Source organism: Podarcis liolepis (assembly GCF_965112155.1).
Source record: "Podarcis liolepis genome assembly, chromosome: 2".
NCBI classification, from domain to species: domain Eukaryota; kingdom Metazoa; phylum Chordata; class Lepidosauria; order Squamata; family Lacertidae; genus Podarcis; species Podarcis liolepis.
Window position 1 is genome coordinate 14,848,130 of NC_139555.1, and position 18,641 is coordinate 14,866,770.

Consider the following 18,641-nt stretch of genomic DNA (forward strand, 5'->3'; position numbering starts at 1 on the left):
ACCGGTAAGACCTACATTGGCTCCCAGTACGTTTCCGAGCACAATTCAAAGTGTTGGTGCTGACCTTTAAAGCCCTAAACGGCCTTGGTCCAGTATACCTGAAGGAGCGTCTCCACCCCCATCGTTCTATCCGGACACTGAGGTCCAGCTCCGAGGGCCTTCTGGCGGTTCCCTCGCTGTGAGAAGCCAAGTTACAGGGAACCAGGCAGAGGGCCTTCTCGGTAGTGGCACCCGCCCTGTGGAACGCCCTCCCACCAGATGTCAAAGAGAAAAATAACTACCAAACTTTTAGAAGACATCTGAAGGCAGCCCTGTTTAGGGAAGCTTTTAATGTTTAATAGGTTATTGTATTTTAGTGTTTTGTTGGAAGCCACCCAGAGTGGCTGGGGGGACCCAGTCAGATGGGCGGGGTATAAATAAAAAAATATTATTATTATTTCTCCTGCCCCATTCCTACTCTCGCCCTGCCTGTAAGTCCTACTTGCTCTAGCAAGCATGAGAGGGTGGTGCACTGCACACCATGTGTGGGGAACCCCTGGACTTCTGTATATTGTTCAACTACAACTCCCATAATCACTGGCCATTGGCCATGCTTGCTGGGGCTGCTGGGTAGCGTAGTTCAGCGACGGCTGGAGGGCCACAGGTTCTTCACTCCTGAGGTATGCAAGGGCACCAGAGGAAGAGTATAGGTGCAGAATCCACAACTACAGCTTCCTCTGCAGTTGAGGGGGCTTGTAAGGGTAGGCAAGTTGGGGCTTTCTGGGCTACCACTTTGTTGTTGAAGTAAGAGTAGCGAAAACACAGCTAAGAAGCCCAAACCATGACTGACACCCTTCTTTGGAAATTAAACCAATGCCCAGACTTTAATATTCAAAAGCTTTACTTGCAGAATCTCAAGTTATAGATGAATTAAAACATAATATTTACAGCCACGTGCTTGTTCAAGCATGGGATTACAGTCTTTTCTTCTAACTTCCAAACAAAAGTATTTTCCTTTTTCCAGAGCTCAGCACTCAGCCTTCTGTATCTCAGTTAGGCCATGCCTTGCAGCTCCTATGACAGATTGCCCACTTTTGCCTTCTCCTGCAGCTTTGCTCTCTTTCTCCCAAGTGGAGAAGCACTCCGACACTCGATTCAACCCAGCAGTGTTCACTCTGGATTCTAAAATTCAGCCATCTTGCCTCACATTAAACAGAGTTTCTCCTTCACTGTATGCCTCCCATGTGATCAACGATAGCCAATCATATGAGAACCCCTACAAAACTCTCTAGAACTCGGTTACCAACCAATCCAATTTAAACACAAAGTAATGCATGCAAGGGACACGGGTGGCGCTGTGGGTTAAACCACAGAGCCTAGGGCTTGCCAATCAGAAGGTTGGTGGTTCGAATCCGCGCGACGGGGTGAGCTCCCTTTGCTCGGTCCCTGCTCCTGTCAACCTAGCAGTTCGAAAGCATGTCAAAGTGCAAGTAGATAAATAGGTATCACTCCTGCGGGAAGGTAAACGCCGTTTCCGTGTGCTGCTCTGGTTCGCCAGAAGCGGCTTAGTCATGCTGGCCACATGACCCGGAAGCTGTACGCCGGCTCCCTCGGCCTATAGAGCGAGATGAGTGCCGCAACCCCAGAGTCAGTCACGACTGGACATAATGGTCAGGGGTCCCTTTACCTAATGCATGCAAGCATTTACAATGTCTGCGAATTAAATTACTATACTTAACACACTTCGCAACCCAAAGTAGCAAAGGGAGGCCTTCCACTTTGAGCACTGCCAGGCAACGACTCTCCCCACCACACACACCCACACACGTGCACCCACATCAACTTACATTCTGCAGTCCCTTATGCATCACAACGTCTCTGTCTCCAAAAGACTTCAGGCCCTGAATGACGTAGCAGCCACCAAAACGAGAGTGCCTGCGGGGAAAGGGAGAAGCCGATGCATATATCGGGGGAACAAGCATAGTTTGAATCAAGGATCAGAAGTGTTAGAAGCACAGGTCTTACTGACTAGTGATTTAAATCGATTTGATTTAAATCAAATCCACCCTGCCTCACCTGCTGCTCCACTGGAGAACTCGGCTCTTCTTCTCAGCCAGCTCCTTCTGCCTCAGGTGCTCCAATTCAGCGGCGTCTGCACTCTGCTCCTTGGCTGAGCGGGCCTGCCCTGTTGCTGCCAGTTGCTCTGGGTTCTGTTGGGGACACGGACTTCTGTGACTTCCTGCAACCAAGCTAGGCTCACCCAATACCAAGCCCATCCCAGGCAGAGAGTAGTCACTGCAGGTTGCCTATAGGACAAGGCAATCTTTCTGCCTGTCTTCTGTGCCTCCCAACTTTACAAAATGCTAAACATAAGGACAACCGTGTTAGGTATGACCGGGGAAGGTTAACCTGTGGCCATTTAGATGTTGATGGACTGAAACACCCAACATGTCCGGCCGCTGGGCCCTGCTGGCTTGGTCAGCAAGGCAGCCTGCTAGAGAACAGCGAGATCTAAAAGGACACAGGCTCCCCATCCTTGGGTAATGTCAACTAACTCAACCATCACTTCACCTAACAGTGACCAAGTGAAAAGACTCACAAAATGACCACGCTCAAGATATGTCCGTTTTTGCCCTTCGCACGCGTTATCTGAAGGCACATTGTCTCTAAACCTGGAAGTCCTGTTCCTATGTATCTCAGATATACTCGGTCCAATATATCTGAAGGAGCGTCTCCACCCCCATTGTTCTATCTGGACACTGAGGTCCAGCGCTGAGGGCCTTCTGGCGGTTCCCTCACTGCGAGAAGCCAAGTTACAGGGAACCAGGCAAAGGGCCTTCTCGGTAGTGGCGCCCGCCCTGTGGAACGCCCTCCCACCAGATGTCAAAGAGAACAACAACTACCAGACTTTTAGAAGACATCTGAAGGCAGCCCTGTTTAGGGAAGCTTTTAATGTTTGATGCATTAGTGTATTTTAATATTTCATTGGAAGCCGCCCAGAGTGGCTGGGGAAGCCCAGCCAGATGGGTGGGGTATAAATAAAAAAAATTATTATTCACTAGTTTTGTTAGCAACCACTGTTTCCCAACCCACCAAAAACTGTCCCAACTACACCCCACCCCACAAGTCTCTCACAAGTACAGGTGAAAACGATTGCCATCTCCTCTTTCGTCTTGTATTCAAACTCTCCCTTTTCCTTCTTCCCTTTCTACAGTATATAAGTTTTGAATGCCACTAAATTCCTGGGGCTTCATTCCCACTTCCAAGAGCGTTTCTTCAGCCGGAAACTCATTTCCGGCAACTCTCTGGCGGGCGCCATTGCCATTACAGTCGTACTGTGTATCTCGAATGCCTTGGCTCCCGAACAAATCGGCTCCCGAAAGATCGAAACCCGGAAGTGAGTGTTCTGGTTTTCAAACATTCTTTTGGAAGCCGAACGGCCGACGGAGCTTCCGATTGGCTGCAGGAGCTTCCCCTTGGTTTCTGAACGTTTTGGAAGTCAAACAGACTTCTGGAACGGATTCTGTTTGACTTCCAAGGTACGACTGTATAAGAGAACAAGGGAGGTGTTCATGGAGAGCTCCAACACCTCTTTTTCTAGAAAAACAGCACTGCCAACTTCTAACACAGAGACTGTATCCAATGGACAGCCCAACCAGCAATTCAACAGGCCTGGGTTCAGCCACCTGAAGATTATCGCCCGCCTTGCCCAACCCTCTTCCTCCTCCCCTTACTTACCTGGTCACGGAACATAAGGGAGATGATCTCAAGCACATGTAGGCTCCACTGCTGCTCGCTCTGGGAGCTGGCCAAGAATTTGAGCAGATCATCCATGCCACTGATGTGGATGGCCCATAGCACCCGGTCATGAGTGTTGGCATCGTCGTCAATGTTCTATGGGAAAGACCACAGGAGCCTGAGTACAAGGGCACCGGGGTCCTCGTGACCTAAGGTGCTTCTTCTTCTGAGTAGGGATACCAAGGGGTGAGGGGAAGGAGGGAAGGAAGGAAGGAAGGAAGGAAGGAAGGAAGGAAGGACACTATGGTTGTTGAGGACAGGGATGCTATCCGTTGCTGGCTTTCAAACTGCATTCCAAGGAACAATAAGTTTGTGTTAAATATATATACAGTGGTGTCGTGGTTCTCGAACATAATCTGTTCCAGAAGTCCGATCCGACTACCGAAACCGTAGCTCAGCAGCGCTAACCTAGTCTGCAATGTCAGACCAGGAGCAAAATCCCTCAAAATTTTTGCTAGGGTTACTCCTATATAATCTAAATGGAGACAATGTGCAATGCACATTTTAAGCAGAACTACTGACACACCTCACTCCTGCAGAGGTTGTGTGTGGAAATCTATCATGTCACCCCATGTACTAGCGTGACATAGCGAGCAAATCTCTTGCAATATACCAGAGACAAGCAAAACCCATGACTGTTCCCGTTCCCCTCCACCCCTTATCCAGCAGATTTAACGATAGCGTGGTGAATGTGTAGTGATGTGCGTATAATGTGAATGTGTAAACCAGCAAGCCTCTGCTTCAAGTCAAGCGTAAGTCAAGCCATTATTATATACAGTATTTTTCCTGGTATAACACGCCCCCATGTATAAGACGGAAAGGATCGCCCAGAGCTGTTGAGCTTTTGGGGGCAGGGGGCCCTTGCCGAAGCCACCAATAACACGCCCAATAGCCGCCGACAATCTCCAGCTCACCACAGCAACAAAAACCAAGTCCCACCTATGTGTACTATCCGTGTACAGTGGTACCTCGGGTTAAGTACTTAATTCGTTCCGGAGGTCTGTTCTTAACCTGAAACTGTTCTTAACCTGAAGCACCACTTTAGCTAATGGGGCCTCCTGCTGCCGCTGCGCCGCCAAAGCACGATTTCTGTTCTCATCCTGAAGCAAAGTTCTTAACCTGAGGTAATATTTCTGGGTTAGCGGAGTCTGTAACCTGAAGCGTATGTAACCTGAGGTAACACTGTATAAGACAAACCCCCCCCCCCATTTTTAAACACGGTTTTAAAATATAAAACCTCATTTTGTACACGGAAAAGTACAGTAATTCACCCTAAAACGGGGTATAAAAACAACAACAAAGCAGTGACTACTGTGAAAGCAGAGATACAGGTAGGTGAACCTCTGCAAAAGCTCAGGTGCTTCTTTCGCACCTTCAGGCAAAGCCCTAGGCCAGTAGCAGCCTGACCGCAATTGGGTGCCCACCCGTCAAGACATGCGAGTACCTTCTCCTCATCGGGATCGGCCGGGACGTGCAGCACATTGCGCACCAGCAGCAGGATCCGCTCGATTAAGAGGTTATCCTCCTCCTGGCGCTGTTCCCAGTCCTGGGGGCAGGAAGGAAGGAAGGGGCAGGTCATCATATATAAATCCCCCACAACACAAGTGGGTCACAGGGCAGAGCTTTTTTTGCCTCTACCCAAAACCCAACCTTGCCCTCCCACCCCCTTTTTTTGGTCCCCTTCCACATCCTTTCCCTAAATCCCTTCTGGCTCCCTGCACTTGGGGAGTGGATTCCCCACAAAGCGCCGCTTCTGTGACCAAAACGGTACTACTCACCAGCTGCAGCAGGTCATATAGTTTTTCACTCAGTACCCCAAAGATCTTCTCGTTGGCAAATGCCTACAAGGTGGGGAAGGAAGCGTGTTAGTCTCCCCTGTGATAGGAATTTTATGGCCTTAGATATATGGTAATGTTCATAAGCGTACCAACCAAGCACATACATAGATCAGCACAGGAAGACCGACCTGGAACCATTTTGATTCCCAAACTGACCAAATGTTTTCTCTGCAAGGTCAAAGTAGAAAAGCCTCCCCATTGTCTTTTCCTTCACAAATTGTCTTTTCCTTCACAAATCCTCTCTTAAGAGAAGCTGCTGAATTGCAACTCATTACCAAACTTAAAACCATGGAGAGACCTGGTCTGAACAAAGACACTGGATTCATATCTCATTATACATGACTAAGCCATTTTTCACCTTCTCACCCCTTGCCTTTTCCTGTAAGACCTATTGCAGTCGTTAAGAGTCGTCAACAGGCTCATCTCAGCTATCTGCCAATCTCCCATTCCCACCACCCTTCTGAGTAATACCCCTCCCCACCTTCTCACTATATAGAAGGATCTGGCAACTTCTGTTTCAGTGTATCTGAAGAAGTGTGCATGCACACGAAAGCTCATACCAAGAACTAACTTAGTTGGTCTTTAAGGTGCTACTGGAAGGAATTTTTTATTTTTTTATTTTGACTATGGCAGACCAACACGGCTACCTATCTGTAACCTGTCTTAAGGGTATGTCTGTGTTTGAATAGGGTGTGAGCCTTTGACCTGGCCCAGGAACTAAGTATTTATCATTACAAAAGACTGGCCAGGCTCCCCAGGCAATCCAATCAAGTAACGTGCCAGTCAGGAGATAAACAACAAGAGAAAAACAATATTCAAATTTCTGTTTTAGACCGCCTTTTCTGTGATGTAGGTGCGATGTATCTGAGGGGTGGTCTTAGGTTACACCCCTTCTGTGATGTATGTATGATGTTTCTGGGGGTGGTCCTGATCTACAGGGTGGCAATTTCAAGTCTTTATAAGGCCTTGCATGCCATTTTTCGGGTGAGGGGAGCACCCTGTTGCAACAGATCAATAAAGATCAAGCTTACTAGCTGCTTTGCTTCTCAATATTCTCTGGTTGGCCTCTGTTATTCTCTCCTACCAATAGGGAACCTATGTAAGGACACTATATGGGCTCTTGGGTACCCCATAAGGGAAAAGGGCAATTTTTGTTTACAACACCCCTAGAGCAGTGGTTGTCAGAGGGTGTGGCAGGAGAGGATGACAAGCATGGCAGGAAGGTTCAAGGGCAATCAAAGAAACATTTAAATGTTTCGGTGCAGTATAGTGTAGCACGGCATATTTTTCGCTCCATAAGACGCACCTGACTGTAAGACGCACCTAGTTTTTAGAGGAGGAAAACAAGAAAAAAATATATTCTGAACGAAGCAGTGGATGTATGATTTTTGGGGTTCATGCTGTGGCCACAGACATGTGATCTGATGGTGAATTTGGGGTGACCCAATGTAAAAATCCCGAGGATCCATGTGGATCCGTGCTTTGTAACCATGTTTTTGCGCCACAGCGGCCCCACGCAACAGTGGGTGCGTGATTTTTTTGGTACAGGCTGTAGCCATGGACACACTATGTGATCTGATGGTGAATTTGGGGTGACCCAAAGTAAAAATCCTGAGGATCCTTGAGCTTTTACCTCCCCCCTCCCAGGCAGCCTCCGCAAGCATCCCTTATTTCTCTTCCGATCCCGCCAATCAGCTGTTTCCTTTCAACACTCCCTTCCCTCTTGTTTGTCTTAGTGTCTTTTCCTTAGCTGGAGCAGTTTTTTGCTCCTCCTTTTCTTCTAATTTCTCTCCTTATTGCTTTAGTCTTCCTGTTTCCCCCCTTTGCAAGTTTGCTGTCTCTACCTCCCCCCTCCCAGGCAGCCTCCTTTATCTCTAGCGTCCCTTATCTCTCTCCCCGATCGGCAAACGATCAGCGGCTTTGTTTCAACACCCACTTTTTTCTTTTCCCCCCAATCGCACCATAACACACACACACATTTCCCCTTACTTTTTAGGGGGGGAAAGTGTGTCTTATGGAGTGAAAAATACGGTATTTCTGTTGTAGTTCCAGAATATGGATAGATAAGAAGAAGAGCATCCAGTGATACTGGGGACAATGCCAGCTGTAATCCCGAATCACACAGTGCTAGCAAGGACTTTTTCATATTTGGGGAATTATTCATCTTCTTATGTAGCTGCATTGTTTAATGCTTTCTGGGTGTCCCATGATCATATTTCAGTGGTACCTTGGTTTAAGAACAGCTTAGTTTATGAACAACTTGGATTAACAATGCTGCAAACCCAGAAGTGGGTGTTTTGGTTTGTGAACTTTACCTTGGAAGCAGAACATGTTCCGCTTCCTGTTGAGTGTGTTCCATTTGTAAATAGAGTACCCCGCTGCTACGGGAAAGCACGCCATGGTTTAAGAATGCTTTGGTTTAAGAATGGACTTCCGGAATGGATTAAGTTCGTAAACCAAGGTATAAAGCAGTTACATTCTATGCTATAAATCAAGCACTGATAGCAGTTCTTTCTCTTTTGTTTTCCAATGTATTTCTTATTAATAAAAATGTGGTGCTGTTCAAGAAACACAAGGCAGTCCCAAATGGATCCCAGGAAGGACTGGAAGATGAGCGACACCAGTACGAACCACTCACTTCTTTGTAAGCCTGCAGATAAGAGACGATTTGCAGGAAATGGTGTCGGAAGCTGGCTTCTTGGGGGAGTTTGCCAAAGCAGAGGACAGCTGGCTGGGTTAGATTTACCATTAACCTAGGAGAAAATGAAAACAAAATAAGGGGCTGCAACAATTATTGTGAAATAGCTTCACGGAGTCCTAGGCGAACGACAGCCTTGATGGTGCTAGTGGTTCTATGCTTAAGGCTGCCAGTGATAAAACTAGAGATTCCACTGGCTGGCCTGCTCTGTTCAAGGAGAGCGAATGTGAGAAATAAGGAGGAAGAACTGAAATTTATTTTACCTGAGGCTTTCTGGAGCCAGGTTTAAAACCAGCAGATGATACAGTCTTTGGGGCTCAGTTTAAGTCTTAAAATTATCGAGTGCATTACAAAGAAGCACCTTTTCTCACAGCAGAGAAAAACAGGCCCATCTCTTCTGATCGTTAAGCAAAGCCAAGTTCAGGATCCCACTTTCAGAGGGCAACCAAGGGTCTGGAAAGCAAGCCTTATGAGGAACAGCTAAGGAAGCAGGGTATGTTTAGTCTGGAGAAGAGGTGACCGAGAGGTGATATGATCGCCATCTTCAAATATCTAAAGGGCTGTCACATGAAAGACGGAGCAAGCTTATTTTCTCCTGCTCTGGAGGGTAGGACTCAAACCAATGGATTCACGTTACAAGTACAGTGGTGCCCCGCAAGACAAATGCCTCGCAAGACGGAAAACTCGCTAGACGAAAGAGTTTTCCGTTTTGGAGGTGCTTCGCAAAACGAATCTCCTATGGGCTTGCTTCGCAAGACGACAATGTCTTGCGAGTTCCTGCTGGGTTTTTCCCCTCCCCCCCTTTTTCTAAGCCGCTAAGCCGCTTATCAGCTGATCCGATAAGCCGCTAAAAGCGCTAATCCGTCAATGGGCTTGCTTTGCAAGATGAAAAAACCGCTAGACGAAGAGAATCACAGAACGGATTCTTTTCGTCTTGCGAGGCACCACTGTACAATCATACCTCGGGTTACAGATGCTTCAGGTTGCGGTTTTTTCGGGTTATGGACCGCTGAAACCCAGAAGTACCAGAATGGGTTACTTCCAGGTTTTGGAAGTCGCGCATGTGCAGAAGCACTGAATTGCACTTTGCGCATGGGCAGAAGTGCCAAATCGCAACCCGTGCGTGTGCAAACACGCCAGCGCAGGTTGCGAACGTGCATCCCACATGGATCACATTCGCAAGCCGAGCGTCCACTGTAAGGGGATTCTGAATAAACACCAGGAATAACTTTCTGACGGTAAGCTCTTTTTGACAGTGGAACGGACTCCCTTGGGAGAGGGTGGACTCTCCGCCTTGGAGGTTTTTAAGGTTGGAAGGTCTAGGTGAGATTCCTGCACTGCAGGGGATTGGGACTGGATGACCCTTGGGTTTCAACTCTACAATTCTATGATTCTAGGTATATGGCCACAAGGGAAAGGGCTCTCTCAGGAGAAACTCTCACCTTAAGAAACTCTAGGTTTGAAGACTTCAACCAAGTCTTACTCAGAGCAGACCCAATGAAATGAATCAATACGACCAAGTTCATTTTAATTCTGAATAATACTTGGTTGAATGCCACTCTTCCCTTTATCGCGTCCCTAGGGGGCTGCATTCAGCTTTGCGGGCCACAAATTATACAGGCCCAATCCAGATCAGAGAGTGGTGGTTTGCCATCGGGCCGAAGCTCCACGACAGATGAAGCAGATCAAAATTATAAAGAAAGCTGGGAACATTATGGAAGTTCCTGTCACAATTTTTGCAGGCCTTCCTTTTTTCAGAGTATTTTTGTATCTCCTTATAAAGGGTCACTCCTCACATATACAGTGGTACCTCTGGATGCAAACAGGATCCGTTCCAGAGCCCCGTTCGCATCCTGAAGCAAACACAACCTGCGTCTGTGGGTTGCGATTTGCCGCTTCCGCGCGTGACATTTTGACCATCTGCGCATGCACGAGCGGCAAAAGCTGGAAGTAACGCACTCCGTTACTTCCGGGTTGCCGCAGCACGCAACCCGAAAATACTCATCCCGAAGCTACTTTAACCCAAGGTATGACTGTATCCCAATTTCATTTATGCATTGTATGCCCTTACACCGTAACCTCCGACTTCTTCACCATCAAGGCTTTGGACTGAAATGAGTTATTAGTCCTGTCTCTCATCAAAGCGCTGTCAGGGAACATTGTACGTACATGAATAATATTAATTCATTCATCAAACCTTTTATTGGCATCACATACAAACATCCATAGCAAATCAATACAGAATTACTGCCTTCCCAGCGACACAAAACATTTGTCAAATGAAATAGGCAAAGAAGTCTAACATTACATCTCTGGGTCTCTAGGGAGATAAGACGTCTGCAATGTGTTTTGACGACAAAAAACCAGCTAAAGATATTTAGCCACTAACTTGGTGAGCTCCTGATTATTATGATATTAATGTATGGGTTTTAGTAAACCTGCAGGAGCCAAGCAAGTCATCCCTCACCCACGCGGGTTACCTGATAACAGCATCAAAGAGCTGTTTGTCTTGAGGGTATTGGACGATGATAGGGATCAGGTCATTCTGTAGAATCTGCGCCGCCCCCAGCTGTTGCCGAATATCCCTCGTCTCATCTTCATGGCGCAGGTAGCGGATCAAGTCTTTCACACTCTCTGAACATGGAGAGATGGGCAGGGAGAGAAGGGTTATGTGGGAGCAACATTGGAAAGGATGTGAAACAAAAAAGCACATGGAATTCCTGTCCCATCACTTAAAAATTAAGCAAGGTTATACAAGAAGTTATATTATTGCTGCAAAAAGAGGAAGCCCTTTTGAAAAATGGAGAAAACAGAAACCCCTGATTATCTTGACAATACAGTGGTACCTCGGGTTAAGTACTTAATGCGTTCCGGAGGTTCGTACTTAACCTGAAACTGTTCTTAACCTGAAGCACCACTTTAGCTAATGGGGCCTCCTGCTGCCGCCGCGCCGCCAGAGCACGATTTCTGTTCTCATCCTGAAGCAAAGTTCTTAACCCGAGGTAATATTTCTGGGTTAGTGGAGTCTGTAACCTGAAGCGTATGTAACATGAGGTACTAAAACACACACACACACACATATATCATTGTTATTTATTGTTTAATAGCCACAATTATAACATCACAATTATAACAAATAAAGGCTTGACATATCTCGCTTTGTGAGTCATGAGTCTATCTCATATATCAATTTCACCTTTTAAGTTGAATTACTGAAATAAATGAACTTTTCCACGATATTCTAATTTTCCGAGCTTCACCTGTATGTGTTGCAAGCTGCACAGAGTGGCTGGGGAAACCCAGCCAGATGGGCAGGATACAAATTACAACATTATTATTTATTATGCAATGCAGGAATCTTTTGCCCAAGGTGGCTTGAACCCGGAACCTTGAGATTAAGAATCTTGTGCTCTTATGACGAATCAGTTTTTCTAAGTGTATAAAAATCACACGCTTCCCTAAAATGCATCCCCCATCCACATCCCCATATCAACTGGTTCCATTAATGAGTCTGTTTGTGACAGGTATACCACCGCCCCCACCCCTTTAAACCTCCAATATACCCCTGCTACCCCCTGGGGTCTCTCACCTAAGCAATCTGGCTCTTTGTGGTAGGTGTCCCCTTCCAAGAAGCCCAGCGCGCTGCACGTCGCCAAGAGTTCGCAATTCATCATGTACAAGTCCATAAATCTCAGCCTAAGTGAAAGAAGGGAGCCTGTGGAGAACAGAAGCAACGTTAAGCCATGGAGGTGCATGGTCATTCACAAAACAAGGGCAGCAGCTCAGTAAAACAAAACGGCTTTTGCTGCCTGCAGAAATCCAGGCACTGGCTTGCCAGGGGTTACTGTGTTGGACTGGAACCTCACGAGGCTTTGGCACAAAACTGGAAGCAAGAAGAATTACCGACGAAAGAAGAACGGAGAAAGAAATTGATGGGATTATGCAGAATTAGATAAACTAACAGGAAGGATTCGAAACCTGCGGGACCAGAGATTCTCAGAAGACTGGAGGAAATTTACGGACTACTGCGTTTGAAAAGTAATTGTGATGGACAGATTACGCTAGTAGGTTTGCAAGACGTTTCGTAAGGTGAATTATTTGAAATACTGCAAAAAAGACAATGAGGAGAATTATTAGTTAAAGATAATTAAAGGTAATGTGAAATTAAGAAATGCATAATAAATGATAAGAACGGAAAATCATCAGAGGCGCTGACGGAAGTCCAAAAAATATTGTATAAGATGTGAAGTTCTGTTGTATGAATGTTAATTAATATGTTAAAAACTAATAAAAATGTATTCATAAAAAAGAACCTCACGAGGCTAGGGTTCTTTTCCACCTTTTTGTAAATAATTTTTATTCATTTTCCAATTAAAAAAAACATTCATATTAATAACAAATTCAAACCAAATCTTTCCACATTCAAAAAATAAATAAATAGCCAATTATATAATCAGAATTAATTAATTTCAGTGGGACTTCCCGTGTTCTGGATTTCAAAAGCCAAATGCCCATCCTTTATCTTTCTGCTATCTTCTTTATTACTTCACAATTTTCCAATCCTGATACTAACAATCTCCTCTCGCGATCAGTCAGTCGCTGGTATAAAACTCACTATCTTGTTTTATTTGACCATTCCTTATATCTATAATCACGCAGGGGGCTTTTTCCACATTGGTCTCAATTTTAATATTTTGAAGCGCAGTCCTCCTTGATGACCCCTCCTTTTTCTGCTGATTGTTGTTCTAATAGGCTCTGGGCTACGAGGCTAGGGTTCAAATCCCCACTGTGTTGCTGCTTCTCAGCCTAACCTACATCGGTTGTTGTGGGAATTAACTGAGGATGGGGATAAAACATATGGCACATTGAGGGGGGAAACATGGAATGCAAATTTTAACAGGGAGAAATGTAAAGTATTGCACTTGGGCAAAAAAAATGAGAGGCACAAATACAAGATGGGGGACACCTGGCTTGAGAGCAGTACATGTGAAAAGGATCTAGGAGTCTTGGTTGACCACAAACTTGACATGAGCCAACAGTGTGATGCGGCAGCTAAAAAAGCCAATGCAATTCTGGGCTGCATCAATAGGAGTATAGCATCTAGATCAAGGGAAGTAATAGTGCCACTGTATTCTGCTCTGGTCAGACCTCACCTGGAGTACTGTGTCCAGTTCTGGGCACCACAATTCAAGAAGGACACTGACAAACTGGAACGTGTCCAGAGGAGGGCAACCAAAATGGTCAAAGGCCTGGAAACGATGCCTTATGAGGAACGGCTAAGGGAGCTGGGCATGTTTAGCCTGGAGAAGAGGAGGTTAAGGGGTGATATGATAGCCATGTTCAAATATATAAAAGGATGTCATATAGAGGAGGGAGAAAGGTTGTTTTCTGCTGCTCCAGAGAAGCGGACACGGAGCAATGGATCCAAACTACAAGAAAGAAGATTCCACCTAAACATTAGGAAGAACTTCCTGACAGTAAGAGCTGCTCGACAGTGGAATTTGCTGCCAAGGAGTGTGGTGGAGTCTCCTACTTTGGAGGTCTTTAAGCAGAGGCTTGACAACCATATGTCAGGAGTGCTCTGATGGTGTTTCCTGCTTGGCAGGGGGTTGGACTCGATGGCCCTTGTGGTCTCTTCCAACTCCATGATTCTATGATTCTATGAAATGCAAAAAATAAAGTAATGTACAGTATGTCTGGCTTCAGCAAGCAGGAAAAGCTGGTACCAACTCTTGCCATTATCTCAAAACCTGGAGAAAGAAAATAAAATACCACATAGTTCTCATACACTCCCCTCTCACATCTCCAGATGTTGATAAACCTTTTACAGCACATGACACTTTCTGTGTGGCCCAAGCAATTACTGAGGGCAGTGTTGAAAGTCGGAGGGACTGCCCTGGTGGTTTTTTGCAGGCGTATTCTGCAACATGTCATACTCTATATAAATACACGTTGGCTACAAAAAATTAATACAACAGACTCTTCTATAGTCTGCCAACTGAGATACAAATTCATTGCCTCCACAAAAGAACCATCTTAAGCAGGCATAGGCAAACTCCGGCCCTCCAAATGTTTGGGACTACAATTCCCATCACCCCTAGCTAACAGGACCAGTGGTCAGAGATGATGGGAATTGTAGTCCCAAACATCTGGAGGGCAGGAGTTTGCCTATGCCTGATCTTAAGTGACTGTGTGAACTCATGTTTATCCACACAGCTTTTTTTTTTTAAAAAAAGGATGCTTTCAAGTCTCCCAACTGAAGTAGTCACACAGCCAAGCAAAAATTCACAATTCTTTGCGAATGCAAAATCAACAGAAGCCAAACCAATCAGCTACTAATTGGCTATCAGGCAGACACAATTAAGACCACCCTTGTTTGGCCACATTAGGAGATCAGGTTCATACAATCCACGTTCTCCTATTGCTATGCAATTCTCTTCCCCTTTATTACCCCACAAATTAGCTAATTGCAGCTCCCTGGCCCCCTCTCCCATGCAATTAGCAACCTTCAGAAGCTGCGATCCTCAAATATTACCACCAGCAGGTGAACGGACATTTAAGTTAGTTTGCTGGGACACAGCACCAACCAGCGTCATGGGATGGACAAGAAAGGTAAACGCGCTACAGCCGCTACTTGTCCCCTGCCAGGGAATGCAAAAGAGACTTACCTTGCCTCTGCAGGTCAACAAGCGAAAAAGTGGAACTTCGCCGGAAACAATGCTTGGCTATAAATCTCAGCCAAAATCCACAGACCCTTTGCTCAGAAGCTAAAGCATCCTAAAATAGGCAGAGGTGTTGCACAGGTCTTCTCTACAGCAAACTAAGATTTCCATGCAAATTGACTATATGTCTTAAGACAAGCCTCTGCTATCGCCTACCCATGCCCTGAACCTCAGTTTTTCCAATAGCCAAGGCTATTGAAGCAGAGATATCACAGAACTGCCACAGCCTTAAAGAACCATGAAGAATATCATGAGAGGGAGGACAGATAAAACTCCTTTCCTGGCCTACAGATCAGAAAGCAGAAAAGGGATTTCTCACGTTACTCCTGTGTAAGTTTATTTTACCAGCAGAACCTTCCAGTTCCTGGGGCTTCGTGCACGCAAACTCCTCAGACGAATTGTTTTCTGCTGCTCCAGAGAAGCGGACACGGAGCAATGGATCCAAACTACAAGAAAGAAGACTCCACCTAAACATTAGGAAGAACTTCCTGACAGTAAGAGCTGTTCGACAGTGGAATTTGCTGCCAAGGAGTGTGGTGGAGTCTCCTTCTTTGGAGGTTTTTAAGCAGAGGCTTGACAACCATATGTCAGGAGTGCTCTGATGGTGTTTCCTGCTTGGCAGGGGGTTGGACTCGATGGCCCTTGTGGTCTCTTCCAACTCTATGATTCTATGATTGCAGCTGGACTGCTTCCAAAATTCCTGGAGCTTTTAAGGTGAGAGAAGCTGCTGGGAACTAGAAGACTGCAGACAACTGGCAAAATTTTGAGCTGCTAAAGAGGAGCAGGAAAAGTAGATGCGTTTTCTCCACCCACTTCTCGACAAGGCAACCCCTTCTTAACTCACCCCAATCCACCGCTACTGGAGTTCACGCTGATTTCATAATGACAGGACGTAACCTGGTTTGTGTAACTGGCCCACTTACACAAAGCGCTGCAGAATTCTAACCTACTTTCCAGTTTCTCTAGGATGTCACGATGACCCAGGTCACTAAGCAGCAGGGAGGATGCGTATGTGTGTGTGCAAGTTGGGGAGAAATGTTTGGGAGCCCAAACCTCTTCTGCAACCACATACCGTATCTTTCGCTCTATAAGACGCACCAGACCACAAGACGCACCTAGTTTTTGGAGGAGGAAAACAAGAAGAAAAAAAATTCTGAATCTCAGAAGCCAGAACAGCAAGAGGGATCGCTGCACAGTAAAAGCAGCAATCCCTCTTGCTGTTCTGGCTTCTGGGATAGCTGCGCAGCCTGCATTTGCTCCATAAGACGCACACACATTTCCGCTTACTTTTCAGGACGGAAAAAGTGAGTCTTATAGAGCAAAAAATACGGTAACTTAAGACTCATGCTCAGATACCTCTGGGGTATCTTGGCTAGGTGGATGCAATATTCAGTGGGGGGAGATTGGGATTTTGACATCTCAGCACAACCTCTGGCAAGCGGCAGCTTGAAGTCTCGTTATGGAGAATTGGCAAGTCAGACCCAGCACTGTAGGGGCAGGCTGACCACCGTTCGAAATTACCCAGGCGCCAAGCGCACTTTGTACCTGGCTATCGGCCTCTTGTGACCAGGTGGAGATGCCCAGGCGCCAAGATGGCGTCAGACGTCTCCACCATCTGGAGGTGCGTGCCTGAGGGGTCCTTGAATCTTGACTGTGTTCACACACTAGCAACCACATCCTGTAGAACTCTATCCAGTATAGTTTATCTGCACCATGGGAATAAATTTCAGGAACCTAAAAGTCGTATTGAAAAATACAACTTTTTGAACCGTCCAGCCCCAAAAATGGCAACTAGGCAGTCTGTTTTGCCAACTATAACCCTGGTTTAAGGAGACAATTGGCGCCTAGCTTATATCTATATCGCCGAAGAATTGATGCTTTTGAATTATGGTGCTGGAGGAGATTCTTGAGAGTCCCATGGACTGCAAGAAGATCAAACCTCTCCATTCTGAAGGAAATCAGCCCTGAGTGCTCACTGGAAGGACAGATCCTGAAGCTGAGGCGCCAATACTTTGGCCACCTCATGAGAAGACTCCCTAGAAAAGACCCTGATGTTGGGAAAGATGGAGGGCACAAGGAGAAGGGGAGGACAGAGGACGAGATGGTTGGACGGTGTTCTCGAAGCTACCAGCATGAGTTTGACCAAACTGCGGGAGGCAGTGGAAGACAGGAGTGCCTGGTGCGCTCTGGTCCATGGGGTCATGAAGAGTCGGACACAACTAAACGACTAAACAACAACAACAAAGATTATATCTCTGAGTTTCTAACACTGCCGCCACCAGACCTGTTGCCGCTACTGCTTGCTGCAACCGCTGTGCTGCATCCGTGTCAATTTCAGGCGAAATCGTGCTGATTTGGGGTGAGCTCACACCCCAAATGGATGTGATCTCACCCGAAACTGGCGCAGATGTTGGCGCTGCTTCTCCGTCGCTGGCAGCGGTGCAGGCAGGGCGGCCGTGGGGGCGCTGTTTCAGGGGCTTCTGCTGCCTGAGGCAGCAGCCGCACCCTGCCTAATGGCTCAGCAGGCCTTGCTAAAAAAACTCTAAATGGCCTGCTCACACTGAATCCTTCTCTTCCTATGGGTCTAGGCCCAGTGCTCTGAGTCAGGCTCTGCCTTAAAACCTACTCTGAAACCAAGGGCTTAATCCTGGAACATGTGAAGCAACCATAATTATGCAAGGAGATGCCCGCAGGGGAGTGCAGCTCTTCCACTGAAGATCAGTCACACCCACCACCTGAGGTTACGCAGCATGGCTCCCAGTCAGGCTTGAACCTTGCCACCTCTTCCATTTCGAAACCAAAAGATGATGCATCTTGGAACCCGAATCTTTAAGCAGAGGCTTGACAACCATATGTCAGGAGTGCTCTGATGGTGTTTCCTGCTTGGCAGGGGGTTGGACTCGATGGCCCTTGGGGTCTCTTCCAACTCTATGATTCTATGATTCTATTCTATAATTCTATGAATCTCCACAGTGGCCACTTCATTTTGCTGCAGCTACTCTGTGTGATAACATGAACATGAGGAGGAGCAGGTAGATCTCTTTGAACCACTACAAATTTCAGGAAAAAGGACCGCGTTGTTAACCAGATCAGCGTGATGTGCAGCGTTCAAAATTAGCCAGACGCTAGGCGCATTTTGCACCTGGCTTTCGGCCACTTGCGATCAAGTGAAAATGCCTGGGTAGCAGGATGGTGCTTGACAACACTATCTGGAGGTGCATGCCTGGGGATCATTGGATCTGGACCGTTTTTCACATACCCCATCCTGTAGGATTCTATCACTCATATTTTATCTGCACAATCGGAAAGTATTTCTGGGACCTAATTGCTTTTTCTGTGCCCCCAAGCAAGAGCAGTCACCATTAAGAAAAAGAGGTTGGAATAAGCCAATATATATCCCTGGATCAAGTGACTTTTCTTCTTTTAAGTTCTCAAAGTTCTTAGCCTAGCTTTCAAGGCTGTCATCTGAACTAGTCAGATGTTTAACTGAGAATCAGTCAGTCAGTCAGTCAGTCCGTCCGTCCGTCCATCAGTTGAAAAATAAAGACTTTAGAGCAGTTGTGCCCCAAAATGGCAAATAGACATTCCGTTCCGGTGACTGCAACC

At 46.3% G+C, this 18,641-nt stretch overlaps 1 protein-coding gene across 3 annotated transcripts in view; it reads right to left on the reverse strand.

Moving 5' to 3' along the window:
- The window catches only part of TIMELESS (timeless circadian regulator), a 62,947-nt gene that overhangs the window by 35,519 nt on the left and 8,787 nt on the right, over positions 1-18,641 (reverse strand). For all 3 annotated transcript variants that reach the window (XR_014522590.1, XM_083489854.1, XM_083489855.1), the window contains exons 2-9: positions 11,903-12,028; positions 10,794-10,947; positions 8,254-8,368; positions 5,556-5,618; positions 5,222-5,323; positions 3,718-3,873; positions 2,056-2,189; positions 1,827-1,914 (exon numbers count right to left, since the gene is read on the reverse strand). Coding sequence is in view for 2 of the 3 variants with exons in the window: in XM_083489854.1 (XP_083345980.1) it covers positions 1,827-1,914; positions 2,056-2,189; positions 3,718-3,873; positions 5,222-5,323; positions 5,556-5,618; positions 8,254-8,368; positions 10,794-10,947; positions 11,903-11,999 (909 nt within the window). In the remaining variant the exon portion in view is untranslated. The remainder of the gene's footprint in view (positions 1-1,826; positions 1,915-2,055; positions 2,190-3,717; positions 3,874-5,221; positions 5,324-5,555; positions 5,619-8,253; positions 8,369-10,793; positions 10,948-11,902; positions 12,029-18,641) is intronic.